The sequence below is a fragment of the Meriones unguiculatus genome, chromosome 3 (genome assembly GCF_030254825.1).
Source record: "Meriones unguiculatus strain TT.TT164.6M chromosome 3, Bangor_MerUng_6.1, whole genome shotgun sequence".
Lineage (NCBI taxonomy): Eukaryota > Metazoa > Chordata > Mammalia > Rodentia > Muridae > Meriones > Meriones unguiculatus.
In genome coordinates this window covers 36,891,031-36,913,917 of record NC_083351.1, presented here as the reverse complement: position 1 = coordinate 36,913,917, position 22,887 = coordinate 36,891,031, and the positions used below count along the sequence as shown (strand labels likewise).

The window sequence follows — 22,887 nt, the reverse complement described above, 5'->3', positions numbered from 1 at the left end:
CAAGACCTCCCTCAACAAGTGGAAAAGAACCTCAAGTTGTTCTCTGACCTCCTCGGGGAGGTTTCTCGTCGGGGTTGAGGCCAAGGCCAGGGGCATGATGCGCTCTTCAGTAACAGCCAAGGATTTTAGTCTGTGTGGGGTGCACCTCTAATCAGGTTTTATTGTGTTAATTCTTGGTCGATGAAGGTCCATGTCAAATAAAGGAGATTGATTTGGCTTGCTTTTGTGAGGCAGAGCGTTGCTGGGTAGCCCAGGCTAACTCTGAACTTTCTGTGTATCTCAAGCTGGCCTTTGAGTTCAGTTGTAGCTGAATCAACCGGCCTATGATAGAAGGTGGTGTCTCAGACCCTCCCACAAAGCACTTACAGGGAGGGCCTCTGTGCACACTAGGTCAAATTTAAGAGGAAGAAACAAGAGAGAGACTTGAACTAGCAGATGTGGAGTGGTAATGGCAGACTCCGGCCCAGCACACCCGTCCTCAGACCAAATCAGGTAATGTCCTTCTTGCCACGAGGCCGCCCTCAGTGGCACCAGGGAATACTCCGCTGGGTGAGCTGTGCCCCTCCCAACTCGGGTTCTCTCTCAGCTACCTGGAGAGCTGGGTGGAGAAGAGGGCCTTGGAGAGCAGGCAGGGAAATTGCGGGGCTCACCCCCACAGTCCCTAACAGCCATATCACTCTCATGGGTACACATGGGCACGTCACAGGAAAAGGACTGGCTTTGGCTTCCCACATTTGTTGCTCAGACCAGTACAGTTTCGGCCATGTAGCTTCCCCTGCGCCTCCATTTCCCATCGCCAAATAGCGATAGCATGCCCCATGTCAGGAGGATTGTAGGGGATGCCATAGTCCCCAGACATTCCACAGCCAAACTCTGGGAAACAATCCCCAGGGGTGTTAAACCTAGAGCCTACTGAAGCCTTTGTGAAGTGGGGGAGAGTCCCTGCCCACAGCCTAATCCCGTGGCACACGCAGGATGGCAGCAGAGTGGAAGCTGTCCCAGTGCCACTCTCAAGAGGGCTGCTGTGCAGGGGTGTGGGCCTACAGTCCAGACAGGTGCCTGCTAGCAGAGGAAGTGATACTATTGCTCCTGAGATGCTGAGGCATCGAAGCCACACAAGCAGGCAGGGTCCCTGAGCAGGGGGTCCCAAACACGCTTGGGACAATGCCAGCACCCCAAGAGCTCTCTGATGGAAGCAGGGCTCGTGCACAGGTGTGCACATGGTCACACAATAAGGGCACTTCCATGCTGTACACAGAGGGGCTGACCTTAGAGATGCCATCCTTCCCCACTTCTGTGACCTCTCCCCCATTTCAAAGGTCTGGACAAACCTTGGCAGTGGAAATAAGGACCTGGGGCCGGGCAGGTGGGTATTCCCAGTCACGGTCACATTGCTCTTGCTGGGTGGCTTGATCCACGGAGGCCAGCAATTCCCTTTCCAGAGGGGAGGCACAAGTCAATGAGACTGGCTTGTGTTTATCCCATTTCATAGATAAGAAAATGGAGACTCAGTGAGTTGCAGGCCAGCCTGCTCTCCATACTGAGAGAATGCCTTGCCTCAAAAAGAATCAGCAATGAAACCCAACCACCGCCCAAGCTGTGCCTGAGGGGTAGTCTCGCGCGGCAGTGAGCCTCACACTGTTGGTCCCTCTGTCCCCTACAGATGTCATGGCACCCCCAGTACCGCAGCTCCAAGTTCCGCCATGTTTATGGCAAGCCCGCCAGCAAAGAGAACTGTTACGACTCGGTGCCCATCACACGCAGCGTCCATGACAACCACTTCTGTGCAGTGAACCCCCACTTCATCGCTGTGGTCACCGAATGCGCTGGCGGGGGGGCCTTCCTCGTCATCCCCTTGCATCAGGTAAGGACCCTGGTGACCACAGGGCCTGGACTCATCTCTAAGTGCCTGCCAAACGGATGGGAAGGTGAGAGAGCCCAGGTCTCCAGTGCAGACATAATTGTGAAGGCCTGGCCTGCTTTACTAGTTGTGTGAGCTCAGGTCAACAGTTCTTTGAGTCTTGATTTCCTTCTCGGGAGAAGTCGTCATCCTGAGAGCTGAGCTTTCAGCAGCTGGCCTAGCCACTTCTAGGACCTTCTCTCTTCCAGGCGGAACAGTGCTCAGTCCAGATTTTTCTCTCTTGAATGAATTATAGTTGTTATCACCTTGCTGGGCTCACATGAAGTTGGGGAGATTGCCAAAGCCACCTCCCCTTGCCGAGAGGTAGGGGGTGTTTCCACAGAAACAAGTGCTGGAGAAGTAGCAGCAGGCAGAAAGGAGAACACGTCCTCAGAGCCAGGAGTGAGTATTGCTGTTGCTCAGTGTTTGGGCCCCAGAGTGACATCTTCATATAGATCACCCTAAAGGGAATCTTGGCTGGATATGAGTGCTGAGCCTGCCCTTCAGCACAGTGCCTGAAGAGGCCTGGGGGAGAGAAGGTCCCCAGGCTATGCTCCCACTCACGGCAGGAGAGGCGTGGAAGCCCAGCCACGGGAAAGCGGCCCACAGACTTAGATCAGGACACGACACTGGGAAGTCACAGAAACTGGTGAGCAATTCAAGAGGAGCAAGGCAAGAAGCAGACATAGACCAGCAAAGGACCTGCGCAGTCAAAGCCCTGTGTGCAGTGAGCGAAGACTTTCCTGGACACAGAGCGGCAGGGGCAGAAACCAGACGCAGCAAACGAGCTAGAGGAGGCCCTCTGTCCCCACTCATATGGGATGTGTGCTTGCCTGTTAGAGACAGGGTCCCTTGTAACCCAGCTCTTGGACTCTCCCAGGAGCCAAGGTTGGCCTTGACCTGATCCTCCTAAGTTCACCTCCTGAGTGTTTTTACAGGTGTGTGCCACATTTCCAAATAATTTAAAAGCCAGAGGGTTATTTTGTTATTGTTGTTTACTTATTGGGCATCTCTCTCCGTTTCTGTTTCTCTCTCTCTCTCTCTCTCTCTCTCTCTCTCTCTCTCTCTCTCTCTGTGTGTGTGTGTGTGTGTGTGTGTGTAGACACCTGCATGCCACAGTGCAGTGCAGAAGGTCAAAGGGCAGCTTCCAGGAATCAGTTCTCACCTCCAGCCTCTTGAGAGGGGCTCTCCGTTATTACACTGTGCAGCCTACTCCAGGATAGCTGACTCTCCAGCTCCTGGCGATTCTGTCTCCTTCTCCCCTCTTCTAGGCTACAGATGCTGGGGTTACAGATGAGCATGTAGGGTGCAGGTGCTGGGGTCACAGGGGAGCATCACTGCATCCAGCTCTTTTTGGTTTGGGTGGAGTTGTTTGTTTTGTTTTTCTAGTTTTTTTTTTTTGTTTTTTTTTTTTAGACAGGATCTCATGAGGTTATAGCCAAGGTAGCCTTGGCTCAACTGGTATTTGCTATGTAGACCAGGCTGGCCTCAATCACAGAGATCTACCTGTCTGTCTTTCCCAAGTGCTGGGATTAAAGGTGTGGGCCATCGAACCCAGCACATCTAGCTTTTTACGTGGCTTCTGGGACTTAAATTCAGGTTGTCAGTCTTGCACAACCTGAAGCATCTGGGCCCTTTGTCATCCTGCCTGGATCAGGTTGTAGCTTCCCATCGGCTTTAATCACAGGACATAGTAACACCAAGAGATGCCCAAAGGATCTCCTGAGCAGCTGGACCACAGCCTGTGAGCTACTCTAGCAATCCCCCCTTTATATGTGTATTAATTCATTCTATCAGTTCTGTTCCTCTAGAATACCCTGGCTAAGACATACAAGTAGTGCTTTTACCTGATGAGCCATCTTCCTGGCCTTTCTTTTCTTTCTTTCTTTTTTTTTAAAGATTTATTTATTATTTATACAACATTCTGCCTGCACACCAGATCTTACTATAGATGGTTATGAGCCACCATGTGGTTGCTGGGAATTGAACTCAGGACCTTTGGAAGAATAGCCAGTGTCCTTAACCTCTGAGCCATCTCTCCAGCCCCCTTTTCTTCTTTTCTTTCTTTCTTCCTTCCTTCCTTCCTTCCTTCCTTCCTTCCTTCCTTCCTTCCTTTCTTTCTTTCTTTCTTTCTTTCTTTCTTAATAGTGCTAGGTCAAACCTTGTCCCTATTGGTACTTGAGGCCCTGAGCTCCGTTCCCAGAGCTGCATGGACCCTGCACGGTTGTGCATACCTGTAATCCCAACACCAAGAAGTGAGGTCACCAGGACTGAAAGTAAGAGCATCCTTAGCTACATTAGGAGAATGGGGACAGCCTGGGCTACACGAGACCTGTTCAAAAAACAACCAAACAAAAACAAAATTCACTTCCTGGAGCAGGGACTAGACACCACGGTTCTGACTGTAATCCTAGCACCTGGGAGGCTGCCACAGGAGGATTACCAAGAGCTTGAGATCAGCCTAGGCTACATGAGACCCCTTCTCAAAACAAAACAAACAAACCAACAGAAGAAAGAGCAACCAAGTGAGTGAGTGCGGGAGCACTGTTCGTATTACCTCCAACCCAGATAAACACTCGAACCAGTAGATAAGTTACCATCCACAGTACTTAACATACACAACACATAGTTGCATACAGCGCAATCTCATGCAGAAATTACAAAACACAGACTCCATCCTTCCATCCCCCTGAAATCAGTTGTACTGTGAGGATTAATCAAGTGGTAAATTTTCAAACAAAAGCAACTTAGGGAATGCCACCAAAACCAAGACACTAGTTCCCTGCTGGAACAGGGAGTGGCTGTGAAGTCAGGTGCCTCAGAGGTTCCTGCTTCCAGGTGATGGCTCCTGTCTTGACCTGGAGGACTGTGTCCTGCTGAACTGTGTTCTTGAGGTCGAACATTTCAATTTCATGCACTTTGGGGCATGTTTGTTGCATTTCACATGTGTAAATATACACAAGAACAACATCAGGACTGTTTACCGTTACAAAGTTCACAGGCTGGAGAGATGCATCTGTGGCTAAGAGCACTGGCTGCTCTTCCAGTGGACCTGAGTTCAATTCCTAGCACCCACATGGAAGCTCACAACTGTCTATACCTCCAGCCTATGATCCACTGGCCCTGGTAGGCATGGGCCTTAAGGAAGGTGGCCCTTCACAGGGGAAGCACCATGCCACCACGTCACCAGCAAGCAAAATACCACAGCCCCACCATCCCTTTCCTTTTTAAGACAGGATCTCTCTGGATAGGCCATATTAGGCTCAGACTTGCAATCCTCCTGACTCAGTCTCCTGGATACTGAGATTATAGACATGTACCTCTACTGCTCCCACCCAGGTCTCCTTCCTGGGCCATGCCCCCAGGACCTAAAGACCTTGTATTAGACCCTACTCCTCAAGACTCCTCTACAACCCAGTCACACTGCCCTGGGACCTCACCTTCATCGCAGACCTTTGAGAGCCACTCCAGACCCAAAGTGTAGCACTAGGAATAAAGGTAACTGCATAACAATGTAAACCACACAGAAAACTTGCAAGTATGACCGAATGAACTCCTGGTTATCTTGTGTGTGGCTTCACAGTCATTAACCTTTGCTAAACTGCAATGAGAGCTTGTGTGTGTGTGTGTGTGTGTGTGTGTGTGTGTGTGTGTGTATAAGTGTTTGTATGTACTTGGAAACAGTTATAGATCTAACCTTTTGTCCCTAAACATACATTGTAAGAATGGGAGCATTCTTTTGTATGACTGCCTACTAGAAATTTAACATGCTGTGATGGCATGAGAGCATCCGTTCCAAATTCAAATCCTTGTTGTCTCAACCCTTACACCATTCTTCAGACTGATCTAAACTCCAGTTTGGGATCACGTTTTATTTAGTTCGCATATCTCCTTGTTTTCATTCAAGGGGGACTTTAAATGTTTTATATTTAAGGAGCAAAGGCCAGTGATTTCTGTAGATTGGGACTAAGTTTAAGTTTGACAGATTGCTGCCTTGTGATCAGACTCATTTCTTCTCTGGGGCAGTAATATTATACCCTCAAAGTTGTGCCCTTCTGGTGCATTGCATCAAGGGACAGCGGTGTCCTCTTGTCCATGTTTGGGCTGGTAGCTTTGGTGAGAAATGCCAACATTACACATATAAAAGGGAATGTTTATTCACATCATGTTGAAACGCAATGGCCGTCGATGATCTGTGAGCTGACTCGTGAGTAAAGGTGAGTGTCAGCAAGCCTGACAACCCGAGTTCAGTCTCCAGCACCCAAATGATGGACAGAGAGAGCTGACTCCTGAAAAACGTCTTCAGACTCCTGCACAGGTATTTCAGCATGTGTCCAAATACACAACAAACAAATGTAATTAAGAATTTTTAGACAGATTTTGTAGTCAGATATTTAAAAAATAAATAGCATTTGGAAGAAAGCTGAATGTAAAATGAATTACATTTCTACATCCCAGAAAAAGTAAATGTCACTAAATAAATGTGACATTTTCTAGTCACATTTAGTAGAATAAAAATTGTATATGGGCCTGGTGCTGCACGTCTTTAATTTCAGCATTTTAGAGGCAGAGACAAGTGGATCTCTGTGAGTTTAAAGCCACCCTGATCTACACAGAGAGTTCCAGAACAGCCAGAGCTACATAGTGAGACCTTGTCTCAAAACAAAACATAACAAAACAAAAAACCAAACAGACAAAACAGTATGCCTATAAATAAATAAGGCAGACTTAGGAGAAAATTGGAAAGCATTACTGAAGGGCTCGTAAAAGATGGCATGAATAATATATGCCATGGAAAGAAATATATACCATGTTCATGGATAGCCACTTTGTAGCTGATAAAGAGCCCTGAACTAATCCCCCTGCCGCCACCTCCCCTGTTCAGGGGTTACAGGCCTATTCTCCAGGCCCAGTACTTTCTCCTTCCCTAAAATACACTCCACAGCAAGTGTTCTGCTTAGGACCCTGTGCCCTGGCTACTGAATGGTTCTGCTCCTGCCTCCTAATGGTAGGAGGCACTGGGAGGGTCAGACTTTGTTTACCCCTATATTGGGTTGCTGACTCATAATTGGTGCTCACAGAGTTCAATTGACTGAACAAATTACCTAACCATTGTTCAGGCTGCTAAGTAGTGTGGTTCTAAATGGCAAAAGGAAGGGGCAAACAGAGTGGTGGGGTACTCAAGAGACCAGTTAGAACAGATAATTGGGGTTTGAACGTGAGGGGGAAGAGCCCTGGAGAAGCAGGTGGGGCCATGTGAAAAGGGCCTTGCCTGTCAGGGTGAGATACAGAAAATGTGTTCCAGGCAGACGCAGGCGCACAAGCTGGAGAGGAATGAATCACAGGGAGACTTGCGGGTCACTCACTACAGGTCAGAGGTAGAGGGGCCTGGAAGCTCCTCATTTCCTGCAAGGTTCCCCCAAGCTCTGGTCACATCTGCCCACCAAACGAGCTTCGTCCTTCACTAATTAAGGAATTAAATAGGGCGGGGGGGGTGTAGCTGGGTAGCAGAGTGAGTCTACAAGGCCATGGGTGGGAAGGAGTGGTATTTTATGGCTCTTGAGCAAGAGTGTGGAGGTGAGGTCTGATGGGGAGATACGCTGAGACGGTCAGAAAGGTGATTTGAGCCACAGAAAGTACGTTCCTCTGGGTCTGGTGGGAAGCCACCTGAAAGTGAAAACTCACTTGTCCTACACAGCCTGATGCTAGATAAGATTTATGAGTCCTTCCTGCTTTTTTTTTTCTTCGTTCTTTGAAACAGTCTCATAGCCCACACTGGCCGTGAACTCTGATCCTCCTGCCTCCACCCTCCTAAGTGCTGGAATTATAGGAGTGTAGCATCAATCACACCTAACATCCTTCAGGCTCTTTGCAGTCTTACAGGTAGCTCAAGGACGTATCTCGGACTCCCACGTACTCGGGCACAACATCTGGTGCCACCTGGGAACCTGTCACGCCTTTGTGGGGCCATAAAGATGCTTGTTTAGAAGTACAGCCAGGGCATGTGCATTCCCAGCCTACCTCAGATGCCAGCCCTGCTGACACCCAGCTGGAGCATTGCAGATTAGCCACAAAGCACTTTCACACAGTGTGTGCGTGTGTGCAGACAGTGATGCCCATGTGATCTGGGCAGCAAGCACTCACTTGCACTCTTTTTTTTTTTTTTTTCCTACACAGGCGTGTGTATGAAATAATACACTGGGTGTATTAGTGTAAAAGCCTGGGTGCCTTTTTCTTAATAGCCCTTTTTACTACCAAGAGCACTGAACCTCGGTGTCACAACCTTGATAAGAATGCCCAGGTCACTGCAGAGCACATGTGACACCCTGAGACCTCTTCCTACCCTTCCCCACCACCCCCTCCTCATCATTCCTCACCACCCCCACTTCCTCCTAACCCCTGACTAGCGCTGGTCTGTTCTCCATTCCATTGCTCTTGTCATTTTGAGACTGTGTTAATAGGGACCCCACAGACTCTCACCCTTTTGAATTTGACTCGTTTGGCCTGGGGACCAAGCCCAGGGCCCTTGAGTCCATCACTGAGTACCCCAGTGTAGCCTGAGCTGCACCCCCTGCCTGAACTTGGATGTTTTTATTTTCACTCAGGGTCATGGTTGTCTGAGCCAGGTTGCTGGGTCAGCAAAGCCAGGGAGGCCCAGCCCAGCCCACTTACAAGCAGCCCTAGGCCTTCCCTTCTGCCCTAGAGACTGCTGACGCAGTTAGGGAGCTTGTGACATACGTGGCAGGGTGACTTCCAGAGAAGGACACGTAGACAATGTGTGCATGCTTTTCAGAGAAAGCTGCCCTCGCCTGTCTTTACAGCAGCCGGGTATGTGATCTTGTGCCATTACAGCCCTCAAAGGATGTAATTTACAAGATTTAAAGATGAAGCGAGGCTTACGATTTGAGGTTTAAAGCTAAGTAAGATATATGAGCTGGGTGATTTTTAAAGAATTTTCTTTTGGGAATGAAATTCCGAGATATAGTATTTAAAAAACGAGGAAGGAACCCTGACGCATTAAACTCATACATACATTCTGGCCTTAAGCACACCATGTTCATTGGTGTTTCTCTCTTGTTGTTGTTGTTGTTGTTGTTGTTGTTTTTCCGGTGTTGAGATGGGGTCCCTGTGTAGCCCTGGCTGTCCTGGAACTCAATATGCAGACGGAGCTGGCCTGCAACTCACAGAGATCCTCCTGCCTCTGCCTCCTGCCTGCTAGGATTAAAGGTGTGCACCACCACACCCAGCCGGTTGTTGCTTTTTGGTGTGGTGTGGTGTGGTGTGGTGTGGTGTGGTGTGGTGTGGTGTGGTGTGGTGTGGTGTGGTTTGAGCCCTGGCTAACCAGACTGGCCTCATGCTCGTGATGATCTTCCTGCTTCTGCCTCCCAAATGCTGAGACTACAGGTGTACCCCACCGTGTCTCCCTCCCTTCCTTTCTTTCTTCTTTTCTTTCTATTTGTTGCTTTTAACATCCTTGTTTGAGATGCTTTCCAGAAGACGCCCACCATCTCTGTAGGCAGTTTTGGCTGTGTGTTTTTTGACATTTCCTGACTTTCAGCCAACAGGAAAGACAAACTAGATGCCCAGGGGCCTCTCTGTCTTCTCTTACTTTTTCTTACATTCCATGTTTTCCTATGTTATCTAAGCAGCTTTTTTAACAGGATGTTTAACCATTCGCTCAGTAACAGCTATTTAGTAGGAGGGAGGGATGACAATGGTGGAGAGTCCTTTCCTACCATACATGTTTCACACACACACACACACACACACCACTTGGTGGTGCAGAAATACTGCCCACCCCTGTAATCCCAGCACTTGGAAAGCTGAAGCAGAAGGATAACCCCAGCCTGGGCTACACAGGGAGACCCTGTCCCACAACAAGCCAAGCAAGCTGCCTGGCTCCGGTTTGGGGCTGTTCGGAGTGATGCTGCCTCTCTATAATCACTTCCCCAGGTGACTGCCCAGGACCACTGCGAGAGCATTAGGTAGTTGTGAACTTAGTGGTCTCAGAAACTGCTGGGCAGGCGTGGTGGCACACACTTGTGATCCCAGTAGTTCAGAGGCTGAGGCAGGAGGATTGCGTAATAAGATATTATCTTAAAAACAAAAACAAATTAAACTTTCCCTAATTCTTTGTCTTCTTTGGTGGGTGGGTATTGATCTGGCAACGTAGCCTAGACTAGAGTAGAACTCACTATGTATCCTCAGGTAGCCTTGAAGTGAAGGCAATCCTCCTGCCTCTGCCTCAAGTGCTGGTTTCACAGGTGTGAGCCATCACGACCAGCTACAGTCATTTTCCCTGTGTAGTTGCAGTGTTATGTGAGAGCCATTTATATTATAAACACACCTTGCTGAGCATCTGAAATACAAATTTAACTGGACGCCCTGCTCTTTCTCTTTTATCTTTAAGGAAGGGCCTCCCTATGTAGCCCAGGCTAGCCTCAAGCTCGTGTTCTTCCTTGCCTCAGCCTCCCCAAAACTGAGGTTACAGGGCTACACCACCCCACCCGGCCACATTCAGTGATTCTGAACAGGCACTAAAAGGCAGAGAAAGGGACAGGAACTGGCCAGCGCCTCATCTTCTAGAACTTAACAGCACCACAGCCCCTTTACACAGTGGATGTAGGGGTATTTATGCATGCTGGGACCTCGCCTACACCGCTTTGCTTTCGGGAAGTATTACCCCTTGTCCAGATCGGCTGCTGGGGCCTTGTGAGCTATAGATGAGAAGCCTGCAGCTGGGTGTGGTTAGCAAGCCTCCTGTTCTCCTAAGCTCCTGCGGCTGCAGAGCTCTGGCTGTTTATTCACTGACTCCTCACTGGTTACCAGAGATCACAGCCAGGCCAAGCCCAGGGATGAGGGAAAGGCAGCAGCCCCAGTGCCACCCGCCCCCCCGAAAGTGCAGGGGAGAACAAGATGTGTAACCTTGTCACAGCCTCCTGTCCTAGGCGCTACCTGAGTGCCAGGCTGCCCCACACAGAGATCCAAGCCCAGAAAGGGTGCCACCTCAGGCAAGGTGCCTCTCCCCTGTGCACTGAGCCTCTGGAGGAAGGCCAGAGGGTGAGTTTCACAACCTACTCTGCAGCCTTGGCAACTGAAGCCTGCTGGGGTACAAAGGGGAATGACAAGGTGTGGGCAGAAGCTGCCTGGGGCCTCCAAATGGGAATAGAAGGGATGGGCTTCAGGGCCGGGCCTGTACCGGAGCCTCCCAGGGCACTGGGGATGTGGACTTCAGGTGAGGTGCGGAGGAAGAAAGGAGAGAACAGGCAGAGCCCAGGAGGTAGGCCCCGGGACATAGATGCACAAGGCTCAGATCAAAGGGGCCCAGGGCTGAAGGGACCAGATGATCACCGTGATTGCGCTGGACAAGACAGTTCACTGTGTTCCCAGAGGCAAAGAAACCAGTATATAGGAAGTACTATGTGTGCATGTATGTGCATGTGTGGTGTTTGTGAGCATGTGTGAGTTTATCTGTGTACATGCGTCTGTCTTTCTATGCATATATATTCATACATATGTCTGTCTCTGTGTGGGTCTTCTGTGTGCATGTATACAGGTATATGAGCGTGTATATGCACACGTGTATACATGCATGTGCTTGTGTGTGCGCACACATGTATGTGTACATATTGGTGGGTGAGTGTGTGTGTGTGTGTGTGTGCACATGCCTGTATATTTGACTCTACCCCACCCTCAGAACAGTTTGTACTCACACTAAGTATATCCCCGGGCCCTGGAACATACCAAGCAGCAATTAAAGTTGGGTGTGTTTTGGGTGTATCCCAGTGGTGGTAAAGGCTGCTTAGCATGTATGACGCCCCGAGTTTCCTCCCCAGCACCCTGCAAAGCTTTAGCGGATAGTTCAATAGGTTTAGGAAGCATTTTGTCCCGGCAAGTTCTCAGCCCATATCTGCACATTTCCCCTCACCCCCACTGAGAGTGAAGTTTTGGTTGTTGTTATTTTGTTTTGCTTTGCCTCTCCTGCTTTGTAGAGGAAGGAGCTAAGGCCCGGGGGCCCAGCCTGCGCAGTAGTGAGTGGTCTAGCAGGGGTTCAGGCCCAGGGAGTCAGCTGAGCTGCAGCTGACTTCCTTTGCTCATCTCCCACCATGCCTCCCAGGCTCCACTTTGCAATGGGGAGAAGTTTGAAGCAATTAGCTTAGTTGTGGTAGGTAGAGCCAGGGCCCTAAGCAGCTCTCCTCATCCCAGGAAACGGATCTGTCGCTGCCCCACCCCCATCCTTCATGGCACCTTGCAGGGATCCGGACTTCCTGCCCTCTCACCCACCTCAGGACAGCCCCTGGTGGCTTGAAGGCCTGAGTAGACGTGGCAGCCAGTCAGCTGCTGTTGAGGGGCGGCAGCGCTGTCACCCGTGACTTAAAGCTTGTGCCCTGGTGAACCAGAGGTCTCTCCCTGGCTGAGTGCTGATCTAATGGACAAAAAGTTAAAGGTGGCCTCCTGATTATAAATGACTCCCCCAACAGGCTTGTAGTAGCCCAGGAAATAGCTTTAGCCTAACAAATGTCACTAATGCCCTGGGTCTTGAGTGGGAGGAGAGAGGGCTGATGGGGCTTTTGCGGGGGGGGGGGGGGGGCAGAGGAGCACAGCTCCAATGGCCAACCTAGCCCTGCAGCTGAAGGCTGTACAGGAGGTGAGGGTGTGGTGGCCGGGGCCTCCTGGCAGCTTGCCTAGGGTTAGCCCCAGACCTGCCTGACAATTAGCATTTCCTGAGAAACCTGCAGGGCAGAAATGAGGGCATGGCTCTGAGCCAGAGAACAGAGATAAAAACCTCGAGCAATCAGGCCTATAGCAAAAGATTCTGTATTGCTGTATTCTGTATTCCCTTTGACCCAGGAAATGAAACAAGAAAAGGGAAAGAATGGAGGAAGCTGGGCCAGCGCAATTAGGAGAAGATTACAACTCCTCAGAGCACAGGAAATCCACTTCAGTTTGCCTGGCTCTGTTCCCCTGAGGCTCAGTGACCCTGGAGTGTCCCTCCTCTGTCTGTGCTTGAGAGTGTACTGTGATCCATTGGTGATACCTGCCTCAGGTACCGCTAGAAAGCCTGGCCTGTGTGCTCACCTTTCCTACTCTTTGAGGATGCTTTGAACTCTAGAGCAAATTTTTTACTAACCCTAGAAGGACCATCTTTTCAGAAACTTTGGAGTTCCGTTTATATTATAAAGACAAGTTCTCCCGTCATCGTCCTGACTGATCTGGGACTTACTATGTAGATCAGACTGTGTTCAGCCTACAGACAGCCCTTCTGCCCTTGCCTCCCAAGTGCTGGGATTGCAGAAATAAATGCCTTTTTTTTTTAATTGCCAAAATTATGGAAATTTGATTTAAAAATAATAAAGATAGTGTGGTCATGCCTATAACCCTAGCACTTGCAGAGGCGAGGATTAAAAGTATAAAACTAGCCTTGGCTACATAATGGGTTGAAGGCCAGCCTGGGCTACAAGAGATCCTATCTCAAATAATAAAAAAAAAAGAAAGAAAATGATGATGTAAAAGGAAGCCCGTGTTCCACTATCTTCGTGCAACTATAGCTGTCAGTACATTCCTTCTGGTTTTGTTTATTTGTTTCCCCCTCAGCCTTGAGATGCAGATTATTTGTCACGGGTATTGCTGAGCATTTACTTCAGCCATCCCCATGACTCTCATTCCAGCCTGTGAAACACCCTCACATCCTCCCCAGTACCGAGGAGGACAGGGGGGTTCAGTATCACACAGGGGGTGTGGGAGTAAACGCCTTCCTGTTTACTCCGTGATGACTGACTGCCCGACTGAGGAGCTACCGTCCGTCCTGCCAGGCTCCTGACGCTGTGACACTGTTTTACAGACGGGAAAGTTGGACCCTCACTACCCCAAGGTCTGCGGGCACAGAGGGAATGTCTTGGACGTCAAGTGGAACCCTTTCGATGACTTTGAGATTGCCTCCTGTTCAGAAGATGCCACGGTGAGTGCCAGTCCCATCGTGCACGGGAGAGAGGGGAAGGCAGATGCCGGAGCCGCCATCGGTCCAGTCCCAGCTTTGTCTCGCTAGCGGCTAGGCTGCAGTGGCCTCACAGGAACCGAGAGCTGGAGGAGAGATCGTGGGTGTGTGGGACTTGGGCCCGTGGCACCTCTTTATGGGCCTCAGTTTGCCCTCCCATAAAATGGGTGTGGTGTCTTCTGCCTATCTCGTGAAGACCCAGTGAGGCTCATGTTCTTACCACAACTAATGTTGTACAGGCTCCGCCCTCGGGGGTTTGGACATGCTCTAAGGGGACCAGAAAATATCAGGCTATTCCATGTCACAGTGGATGCATAATGGACAAGGGAAGAGCTTCTGTGAACAGAGACCCAAAACCACCCCAAGAGGCCAAGCCCACCAACTCTGTGTTACTGAGGGTGATCTCAAACTCCTAGACTCAAGCAATCCTCCTGCCGCAGCCCCCTAAGAAGCTGGGAGCACAGCGGTCCAATGCACCCAACCCCCAAGTGAGTTTCTGAGCTCAGATTTCATTCCAGGAGCACAAACCTTATCCCCACAATGTTCAGCATTATTTATTTTCCCTCTGGCACCCACTTCAAAGATACAGTGGCTGGGATTTAAAACAAAAGGCCCAGTCATTAACAAATAATTAAAGAAGGGATAGTCCTAAGAGACGGATCAGCAGTTAAAGAGGCTTCCTGCCAGGCCTGACTACCTGAATTCCACCTCAGGGACCCACGTGGTGGAAAGAGAACTGAGTCCTGCACGTTGCCCTTAGACCTCCATATATACAAGTGGCAAGTGTGTGCCCTCAAACACACTAACTAAATAAAGTGTAATCGGGTGTGGACGAAAGCCACAGTCAGCATTTCTTGTCACCCGCTGTATTCTGTCACACTGACCCCTTCACTCAGCCTTCCCAGCACCCTGCCGATTAGGATGCTTCATAGACAGGCTGAGGGTCAGAAAGGGACAGCGACTTGCCCAACCTTACGCAGGCACAGGCAGCAGAGCTGGCCTCAGACTGAGCCCTGTCTGAGTTTAGAGCCTATGCTCCGCCCCCTGGCCTATGCTGCCACCTCCCTCGAGAAAGGACCACATAGCAGATGTGAGGAATGACTAGAAATGTCCGAGATGCAGGATACAGCCGCTGAGTTCCTGATTTAGCTCAGAGCTGTTTAGTCAAAAAGGGAAAGGGAATTCATTATGGAAGGAAGCAGACTGGGAAGCAGGAAAGAAAGGCAGAGAACTCCAAGAAGGCTGGGTGTAGGGGCGCACACCTGGAATCCCAGGTCTTAGAAAGCTAAGACAGGAAGATCTCGGGTTCAAGGCCAGCCTGGGTTGTAGAGCAAGACTTTGTCTCAAAGCAGAAAGCTCCACGTAGGAGATTGCTGAGAGGCCGAGAGGGAAGGTCAGGCCTGACAACTCGGCCAGCCGGCTTCTGCAGGGATGGGGTAGAATGGCTGCCCTCCTGACACCTGCCCTTTCAGGCCTGCTCTGAAGATCCTTCCATTCTGCCGGGTTCTCAGGCTCCAAGTCAGCATGCAGATCATCTCCCAGAGATACACAGGCTTCCCACGAAGCTTTGCTTACAGCACAGGGACATTTATTTCCAGGTTTTGGCTTTAAGATCAGGCCATGAACTCTACTCGCTGTGTCTGCAGGACACACAGAGCTGAGCCTGGGGTGGGGCTGGGGGGATGAAAGTATTAGGGGGGACAGACATGGGGTGTTTTGTTGTTTTAATTGGGGGGGGGAAGTTGTTTGTTTTGAGACAGGGTCTCACAGTGTATCCTAGGCTGACCTTGAACTTACAGTTCTCCCACTGTAGACAACTAGTGCTGGGATCACAGGGGTGCACCACCACACCCTACCAGGTCTTCCTGAAAGGCTTCTGGGTGCTCTGGGGAGGGGGAGGGGGAGGAAGAGGATGATTGGACCTGGATAGCAGCAGCCCAGTCCACGTCAATGCGTCCTTGCAGAGTGCTCCCTGCTCCTCTTCCTCATGACAGGGTAGCTGCCACCTCCTTCAGAACACACCTCCCCCTCCAAAAGGCCCAGTGCCTGTCTCCCTCCAGCCCCACCGCAGGCTTAGCTCTTTGTGTTCTGCAGACAGAGCAAATAGAGTTCATGGTCTGATCTTGAAGCCAAAACCAGGAAATAAATGTCCCTGCGCTGCAAGCAAAGCCTCATGGGAAGCCTGTGTATCTCTGGGAGATAATCTGCATGCTGACTTGGAGCCTGAGAACCGAGCAGAACGGAAGGAGCATGTGCACAGCACTTCCTGGGCTCCATGGGCCCAGGCAGCTGTCCCTGTGGTTCCCCATCGTAGCTTTCCATGACAGAGACCTTACCCTTTGCCATGGCGGCAGCTCCTTCCATCTTCAGTCCACCCTAGCTGCTCACCTCAAGTCTTGGGGCTGGTCAAAGCCCGTGGGGCAGGTTTGAGAGTGAGGCCTGCCTTCCGGTCAAGATCAGCCCTGCTTGGTTGAGGACTCTAGGGAAGCCCCAGCTTACCCTCGGCTGTGTGGGAGTGGCCATGGAGGTCAACAGGGTTCTTCCGCCAGGCACTACCAGATCTACGGGTGAGGACAGCAGCAACCCCACCACGTCCCCAGCTCACACTCGTCCCTGTGTCTCCCTTCCAGATTAAGATCTGGAGCCTCCCCAAGCAGTTGTTGGCAAGGAATCTCACCACCTACAGGAAGGAGCTGGTGGGTCACTCTCGCAGGGTGGGGCTGGTGGAGTGGCACCCCACGGCCGCCAACATCCTCTTCAGTGCTGGCTATGACTACAAGGTGAGTCTGAAAACCTCACGGTGCCAGTTCTCTAGATGCTTCTCTGGCAGCTTTAGAAGCTAGGAAGGCTCAGGCAAGGTGTGGGCAGCCCGCTGCTTCCACAAGCCTGGGGATGTGCCTCTCCACCCCTCACCCTGGCCTCTGCCGCTGCCTTCGCCTTCAGAGCTGTGTCCCTGGATGTCCCTGCCTCCTCTTACCCACTGTTAGATTGAGAACTCTCCCTCATTTGTTGTGGCCTCAGGTCAACTAACTACATCTGTTAAGACCTTGTTAAATAAATACCATTTGAGGTTCTAGGTGGACAGGACTAGGGCTTTCTTCAATCCACTGCAGCCAGCCTCAGGGGCCAGGGCTGGGCCCATGGGACACTACTGCCCAGAGACCATGGACAGTCCCACCCAGCTCTGGAGACTAGGGTCCTGTTGCAGCTCATCTCTGACTTGCATGGGAATGTCCCATGATTCTCCTTGTGTCTTAGTTTCTTGAGCCCCAGTGTGCAGACATAGCATGTTGGTGGGACCATTGCAATGGTTTTCCAACTCTTCTCTGCTATTGGGATTCACAGAGGCACCTCAGGAGCCTCTCAAATCCAAAAGAGGTAGAAGCTGTTGGAAGGTCCTGGTCAGAAATGCTTGTTCATCTGTTGTTGTGGAAGATGTACGTGTGTGGCTATGTCTCCGGGAGTGCTGCTCACACCTAGGCTGTGGCTACAGGTTCCTTTGGCATCCCAGGCTATGCACAGAAAGTGGGGTGTGGTGCTTCTGACTGAACCCCACACCCCAGATCCTCCCAGTATAAATGTTTCCTTGCTCAAAGGCCGGTGGGTTTTTTTTTTTGTTGTTTTTTTTTTTTTTCCCTACTACTAGACAGCCTGGCTCCCAGCATCCCCCTGCTGTGCCTACAGCCTCAGCCACACCCCTCACAAATGGCCTAGCTGCCAGCTGCGTCTTCCCTCCTGGGAATACTGTATTTCCCCGCTGCCTGCTGTTGTGTGACTGTGGGGGCTGGGTGGCGTGATCACTGTGCTCAGAGCCAGCACTCTGCTGAGCAGGTGATGGTGTGGAACCTGGACACAAAGGAATCTGTCATCTCAAGCCCTGTGAAGACAATCACCTGTCACCAAGATGTGATCCTGTCCATGTCCTTCAACACCAATGGCAGCCTGCTGGCCACCACCTGTAAGGACCGCAAGATTCGGGTTGTCGACCCCCGACTAGGGATTGTCCTCCAGGTTGGTGCTGGGCCAAGGTTCGGGCTACTTTGAGAATGGAGGTGACAGACAGCATTGTTGGCAGATGGGCTCAGCCTCTGGAGACAGCCTCCCTCAGCATCATGGGGTGGGACTGGGGACTTGTCAGGATGCTGAGATCTGCTGTATCCACTCTACAGATGAGAAAACTAAGAGAAAGGAAATGACCTCCTGTTCACAGGTGGGCTGTGAACCTGTTCTGACCTCGGAGCTAGCCTCATGCCTCAGATCTGTCACTGGCCAGGGGTCAGGAGCTGCCTTAGGCCAGGACCTTCTGCTTTTTGAGCCTGTTGGCTCAGAAGCTGAAATGGGCCCCTCGTCCTTCCTCACTGGAGCTAAATAGGATAATTCCAGTGTCAGGACACAGCCGTGTCCCCCTACCTCACTCGGGGCAAGTGCTCACTGGGACTCAAGAGTGGAGTGGAGCAGGGTGTGGTGGCACAGGTAATCTTGAGACAGGAGGAGTGAGGGTTCAAGGCCAGCCTGGGCCACATTATGAGGCCCTGTATCAAGAAAAGAATGGAGGGGGCAGACCTTTGCCTGACTATTCAGAAGTAGCTCTCAGTGGAACGGGGAGATTTCACATAAAGGGAGGGACCCAGGACAGCTTCCCGGAAGAAGTGTGCCAAGCAGGAGCCAAGTGGGGAGACAGGAACTACACCTGCAGTCGGGGGTCCCCGCCCCACTGCCCTACAACACCGACACACTTATCCCTTATCCCTCCAGGAAGCCAGCTACAAGGGACACCGGGCCAACAAAGTGCTGTTCCTGGGGAACCTCAGGAAGCTGCTCTCCACAGGGACATCCCGCTGGAACAATCGGCAGATGGCCCTGTGGGACCAGGTGAGTCTCCGCCCGCCGGCACCATCAGCCTGCAGCCCTACGCAGCCTCCTTCACTCCTGTGGGTACTTTTGAACACTCCTAGTCAGCAGACAGCCCTGCTAGCCTTGCACATTCATCATTCAGGAAGAGGTGGGATCCTGAGAGAGAGGCTCTGGAGAGGGGCTGGAGTAAGGCAGGGTCCAGCTGGAGAGCCAGTCCAGTGCTGACAGTGGCCCAGCCAGGGGTGATCGGTGCTGTTCTGCTAGTGTGCTTAAGTGCTGAGGACAGAATGCAGGGCCTCCTACCCGCTAGACGGAGCAACCTGGCTCCTTCTGTGTGTTAAAAACAAGCGGGAAGTAAGATAAAGGTCAGAGGAATGAGAGTTCAAGGACATCTTTTGCTACATATTGAGTTCAAGTCTGGCCTGTGAAAGCTTATTTCCTGGAAAGACAGGTACAGGGACAGAGGGTTCAAAGCCAACCTCAAAATCACCACCCAGTTTTCAAGTTTAAAAGTGACCCTTGGTGGTAGAGAGTTTTCCTAGTATCATGGAGCCCTAGGTTTGATTTTCAGTGCTAGAAAAAGAAAACGAACAGCCTGGTGTAGAGGGTCATGCTTATAATCCCCGGTAGGAGAACTGCTCTGAGTTCAAGGCTAGTGTTAGCTACAGAGGAAAACCCTGTCTCGAATAATGTTCGAAAAAACTCATTAAGAGCAAAATACTGACAAAGACGGGTCAGGTGCTAAGAGCAGAGGGCCAAGGTGTGGTTCCTAGCACCCGCGTCACCGCCCCCAGCTGTAACTCCAGTTTCAGGGAGTCTGACACCGTCTCCTTGTCTCCTTGGGCATTGCATACACATGGTGGGCAGACACACATGCAGGCAGAACACCCATATACGTAAAATGAAAACGATACATCTTTTTATAAAAGGCTGACCAAACAGGGTGGGGCAGTGCTGCCTAATTGGCATTTCCAGGAGAGAATAATCCACACAGCCTGAGTCTTGAGGACCAGGACCTCTTTCCAAAGCATGAGCCTAACACAGAGAAGCAAGCTTTCTGTCTCAAACACCAACCACACTCGCTCACGGACACACCCAGCGAGGCAGCAGTTCGAATCTCAGGACCACCACGGATCCCAGGAGTGAGCCCTGTGTCTTGATGGCCTCCCTTCCTTTGCAGGACAACCTTTCTGTGCCCCTCACAGAAGAAGACCTGGATGGCTCCTCGGGGGTGTTGTTTCCCTTCTACGACCCAGACACCAGCATGCTGTACATTGTGGGGAAGGTCAGCCGGGCACAGAAGGGGGCCAGCCCTCTTGACTCTCCCACCCCCCACACAGAAGACAGAAATATGCCAAGCTTAGCTCTGTGGGCAGTCAGAAAACATCCTAGGTCCTTGGAGGTGCATGGTGGAGACCGGAAGGCTAGCCTCTTCTGTGAGAGAATACCTGCCCCTCCTTCCCAAGCTCCCTAGGGCCACCTGGAGCAGGCATGACCCCCACACACCCACCCACCCAAGCTTGTTCTAAATTCTTGGTCCAGGTGGTAGTTCTCAACAGGAAATCTTTGACTTTGAAGCAGAGTAGATCTCCCTGGGTGGGGATGCCCTTTATCTAGAACCTCTGTTCCGTACCCCGTATGCCAGTAACCGGCACCTCCAAATGACTCTGACAACCAGAAATGTCCCCATGGGGAGAGCCAGGATTGGTTCTCTGAGACGAGCCATCCCGACTTCCTCGTGGTTGTCTTGTGCAATGTCCCCAGGGCTTTTGCGCTAGAGGAGCATGGGTAGGCTGGTGGTGTTGGTCAAGGACTTAGGCCTTGGTACCTTGCAAGACCAGAGCTCCCTGCTGTCCCTGTATGAAATGGGTTCATCAGCTGTCTGATCTGAAGGCGGACTCAGTCTTGGGGGCCAGGGAGGTGCTGATGGGCCAGCTCTGACGCTTCTAATTCCCCTCCACAGGGAGATGGGAACATCCGCTACTATGAGGTGAACGCTGAGAAGCCTTACCTGAGCTACCTGACTGAGTACCGCTCCTACAACCCCCAGAAGGGGATCGGTGAGTGGGACTCTAAAGCTCTATGGGGTCAGGGTACCAGGGCTGGGCCTTGGTGTGGAAAGCCATCAGACAGGGGCACGGATATGTGGGGGAGCTGTGTCTATCGGTCATGAGCCAGTATCAGTCCCCCAGACTAGACGAATTATAACAAGCAAGGTATGTTGGGACTCTTAGCTCTGGAAATCCAAGGGGCTGCATCTGATGGTGCCTCTTGGTTACCAGATTCCTAAGACAGTGCAAGGCATTTGGCAGATGGAGGCATGAGTTTAAGGCCAACCTGGTCTACAAAGCAAGTCCAGGACAGACAAGGCTACACAGAGAAACCCTGTCTCAAAAAAAAAAAAAAAAAGAAAAAAAAGAAAAGAAAAGAAAGAAAGAAAGTCAGGTATAGTGATATATGGCTGTAATCCTAGGCTCCTGAAGCCAAGGCCTGAGTATCAGGAGTTTATGGCCAGCCTGGACTAAATAACAGCAAGGCCCTGCCTCGGATGAACAACTGAGGGTTGGCGTTGTGATATACGCCTGTGGTCTAAGCACACAAGAGACAGAAGCAGGAAGGTCAGGAGCTCAAGGCCGTTCTCTGCTACACGCCAAGTTTGAGACCAGCCGTGGCTCCGTGAGAGCATGTCTCAGAAAATAAATAGGAAGTAAACATTTGGGTTCTGGGTCTATGAAGATGTATGTGGGAAGCTTTGAGCAGAGCAGACTAGAGCAGACTTCAGGATCCAGGTAAAATAATTAAACCTTGAAGGTAGAGGCCCTGCTTGAATAGAGACTCCTCCAGCTATCTGCCTGCCCAGCCCAGCCCAGCCCAGGTGTTGGTCAGGAGCTGTTCACTGAGGAGAGCTATGGGGGAGGGCAGTTTCTGATGACAGCAGTGCAGTCTGCTGTTGTCCTAGCCCAGCCAGGACTTCTCATCTCTTCTTGGACGTATTGCCACAGGTGTCATGCCAAAGAGAGGCCTCGATGTGTCTTCCTGCGAGATCTTCCGCTTCTACAAGCTGATCACAACTAAGAGCCTCATTGAGCCGGTGTCCATGATCGTACCGAGGAGGGTGAGAACGGTGGGGCTGTCTCCCGGGAGGCTCCTCATTCAGCGAGGGTTGGGAGAAACGGACTCCGAGGCTCCACACGGCCCTCACTGTGCCCGCTTCTTCTGCAGTCAGAATCCTACCAGGAGGATATCTACCCGCCCACCGCAGCGGCCCAGCCCTCGATGACAGCTTATGAGTGGCTCAGCGGAGTAAACAGAGGTGAGGGAGGCTGGGAGCAGGCCCCTAGGGCAGGAAGATGGAGTCCCGGGGATCCCGAGTAGACGGCACTGTGGGACACTGTGGATGCAAAGCAAAGCCAAGGCCAGGCAGGATGGCTCGTGCCCTTGGGAGAGCCGAGGCAGGAAGATTGGAAGTGCACAGCCATCCAGAACTACAGGGCAATACCCTGTGTAGGGGCAGAAGGAAGAGAGGGCAAGGATGGCTTCATTTAGGGAGCTCGGGCCTCTGGAAACAGCTCCAGCACATAGACTATGCTGTTCCTACATACTTCCCTTTCCCACACACGTTGGTACCTGATTGCCCTGGTATGGGTCCATGACTGTCTACTGCAGCACCTCCCTGTGTCCACACCCTCCCCCCTGCCCCGCCTACTCATGGCCACTCAGCCCACTTCACAGCCTTCTGCCCCCCCCCCCAATCTCCCAGGGCCTGTCATGGTGTCCCTTAGACCCGGCTCCGGGCTGCTGGACATCCAGGCGCTGCCTCCAGAGGGACACTTCTTCAATGCTGTGGTCCAAGTGTCACCCCAGCCCTTAGAAACGATGACACAGCTGGCCATGGATGGTGGCCAGGCACCCTGCTCCCTGCTGGAAGAGAAGGCGCCAAAGTGGGCCCCAGAGCATCACCTGGAGGAGAAGTCCTGGCTTACCAATGGCTTTGACGTTTTCGAATGTCCCCCACCAAAGACAGAAAATGAGGTGAGAGGGGAGAGAGGCCTGCTGGATGGGGAGAGGGTGGTGGGCTGGGAGGGAAAGGAGGGCAGAAGGGGCAGCCAGCCGGATGGCCTGGCCTGGACCTTCATGC

At 51.5% G+C, this 22,887-nt stretch overlaps 1 protein-coding gene across 1 annotated transcript in view; it reads left to right on the top strand.

The window, feature by feature from the left end:
- Coro2a (coronin 2A) overlaps positions 1–22,887 on the top strand; it is a 47,969-nt gene that overhangs the window by 21,456 nt on the left and 3,626 nt on the right. The window contains exons 2-11 of the mRNA XM_021641511.2: positions 1,664–1,864; positions 13,743–13,859; positions 16,526–16,675; positions 17,727–17,906; positions 18,651–18,767; positions 19,930–20,034; positions 20,713–20,809; positions 21,752–21,864; positions 21,972–22,062; positions 22,510–22,781. Of these exons, the coding sequence (XP_021497186.1) occupies positions 1,664–1,864; positions 13,743–13,859; positions 16,526–16,675; positions 17,727–17,906; positions 18,651–18,767; positions 19,930–20,034; positions 20,713–20,809; positions 21,752–21,864; positions 21,972–22,062; positions 22,510–22,781 (1,443 nt within the window). The remainder of the gene's footprint in view (positions 1–1,663; positions 1,865–13,742; positions 13,860–16,525; positions 16,676–17,726; positions 17,907–18,650; positions 18,768–19,929; positions 20,035–20,712; positions 20,810–21,751; positions 21,865–21,971; positions 22,063–22,509; positions 22,782–22,887) is intronic.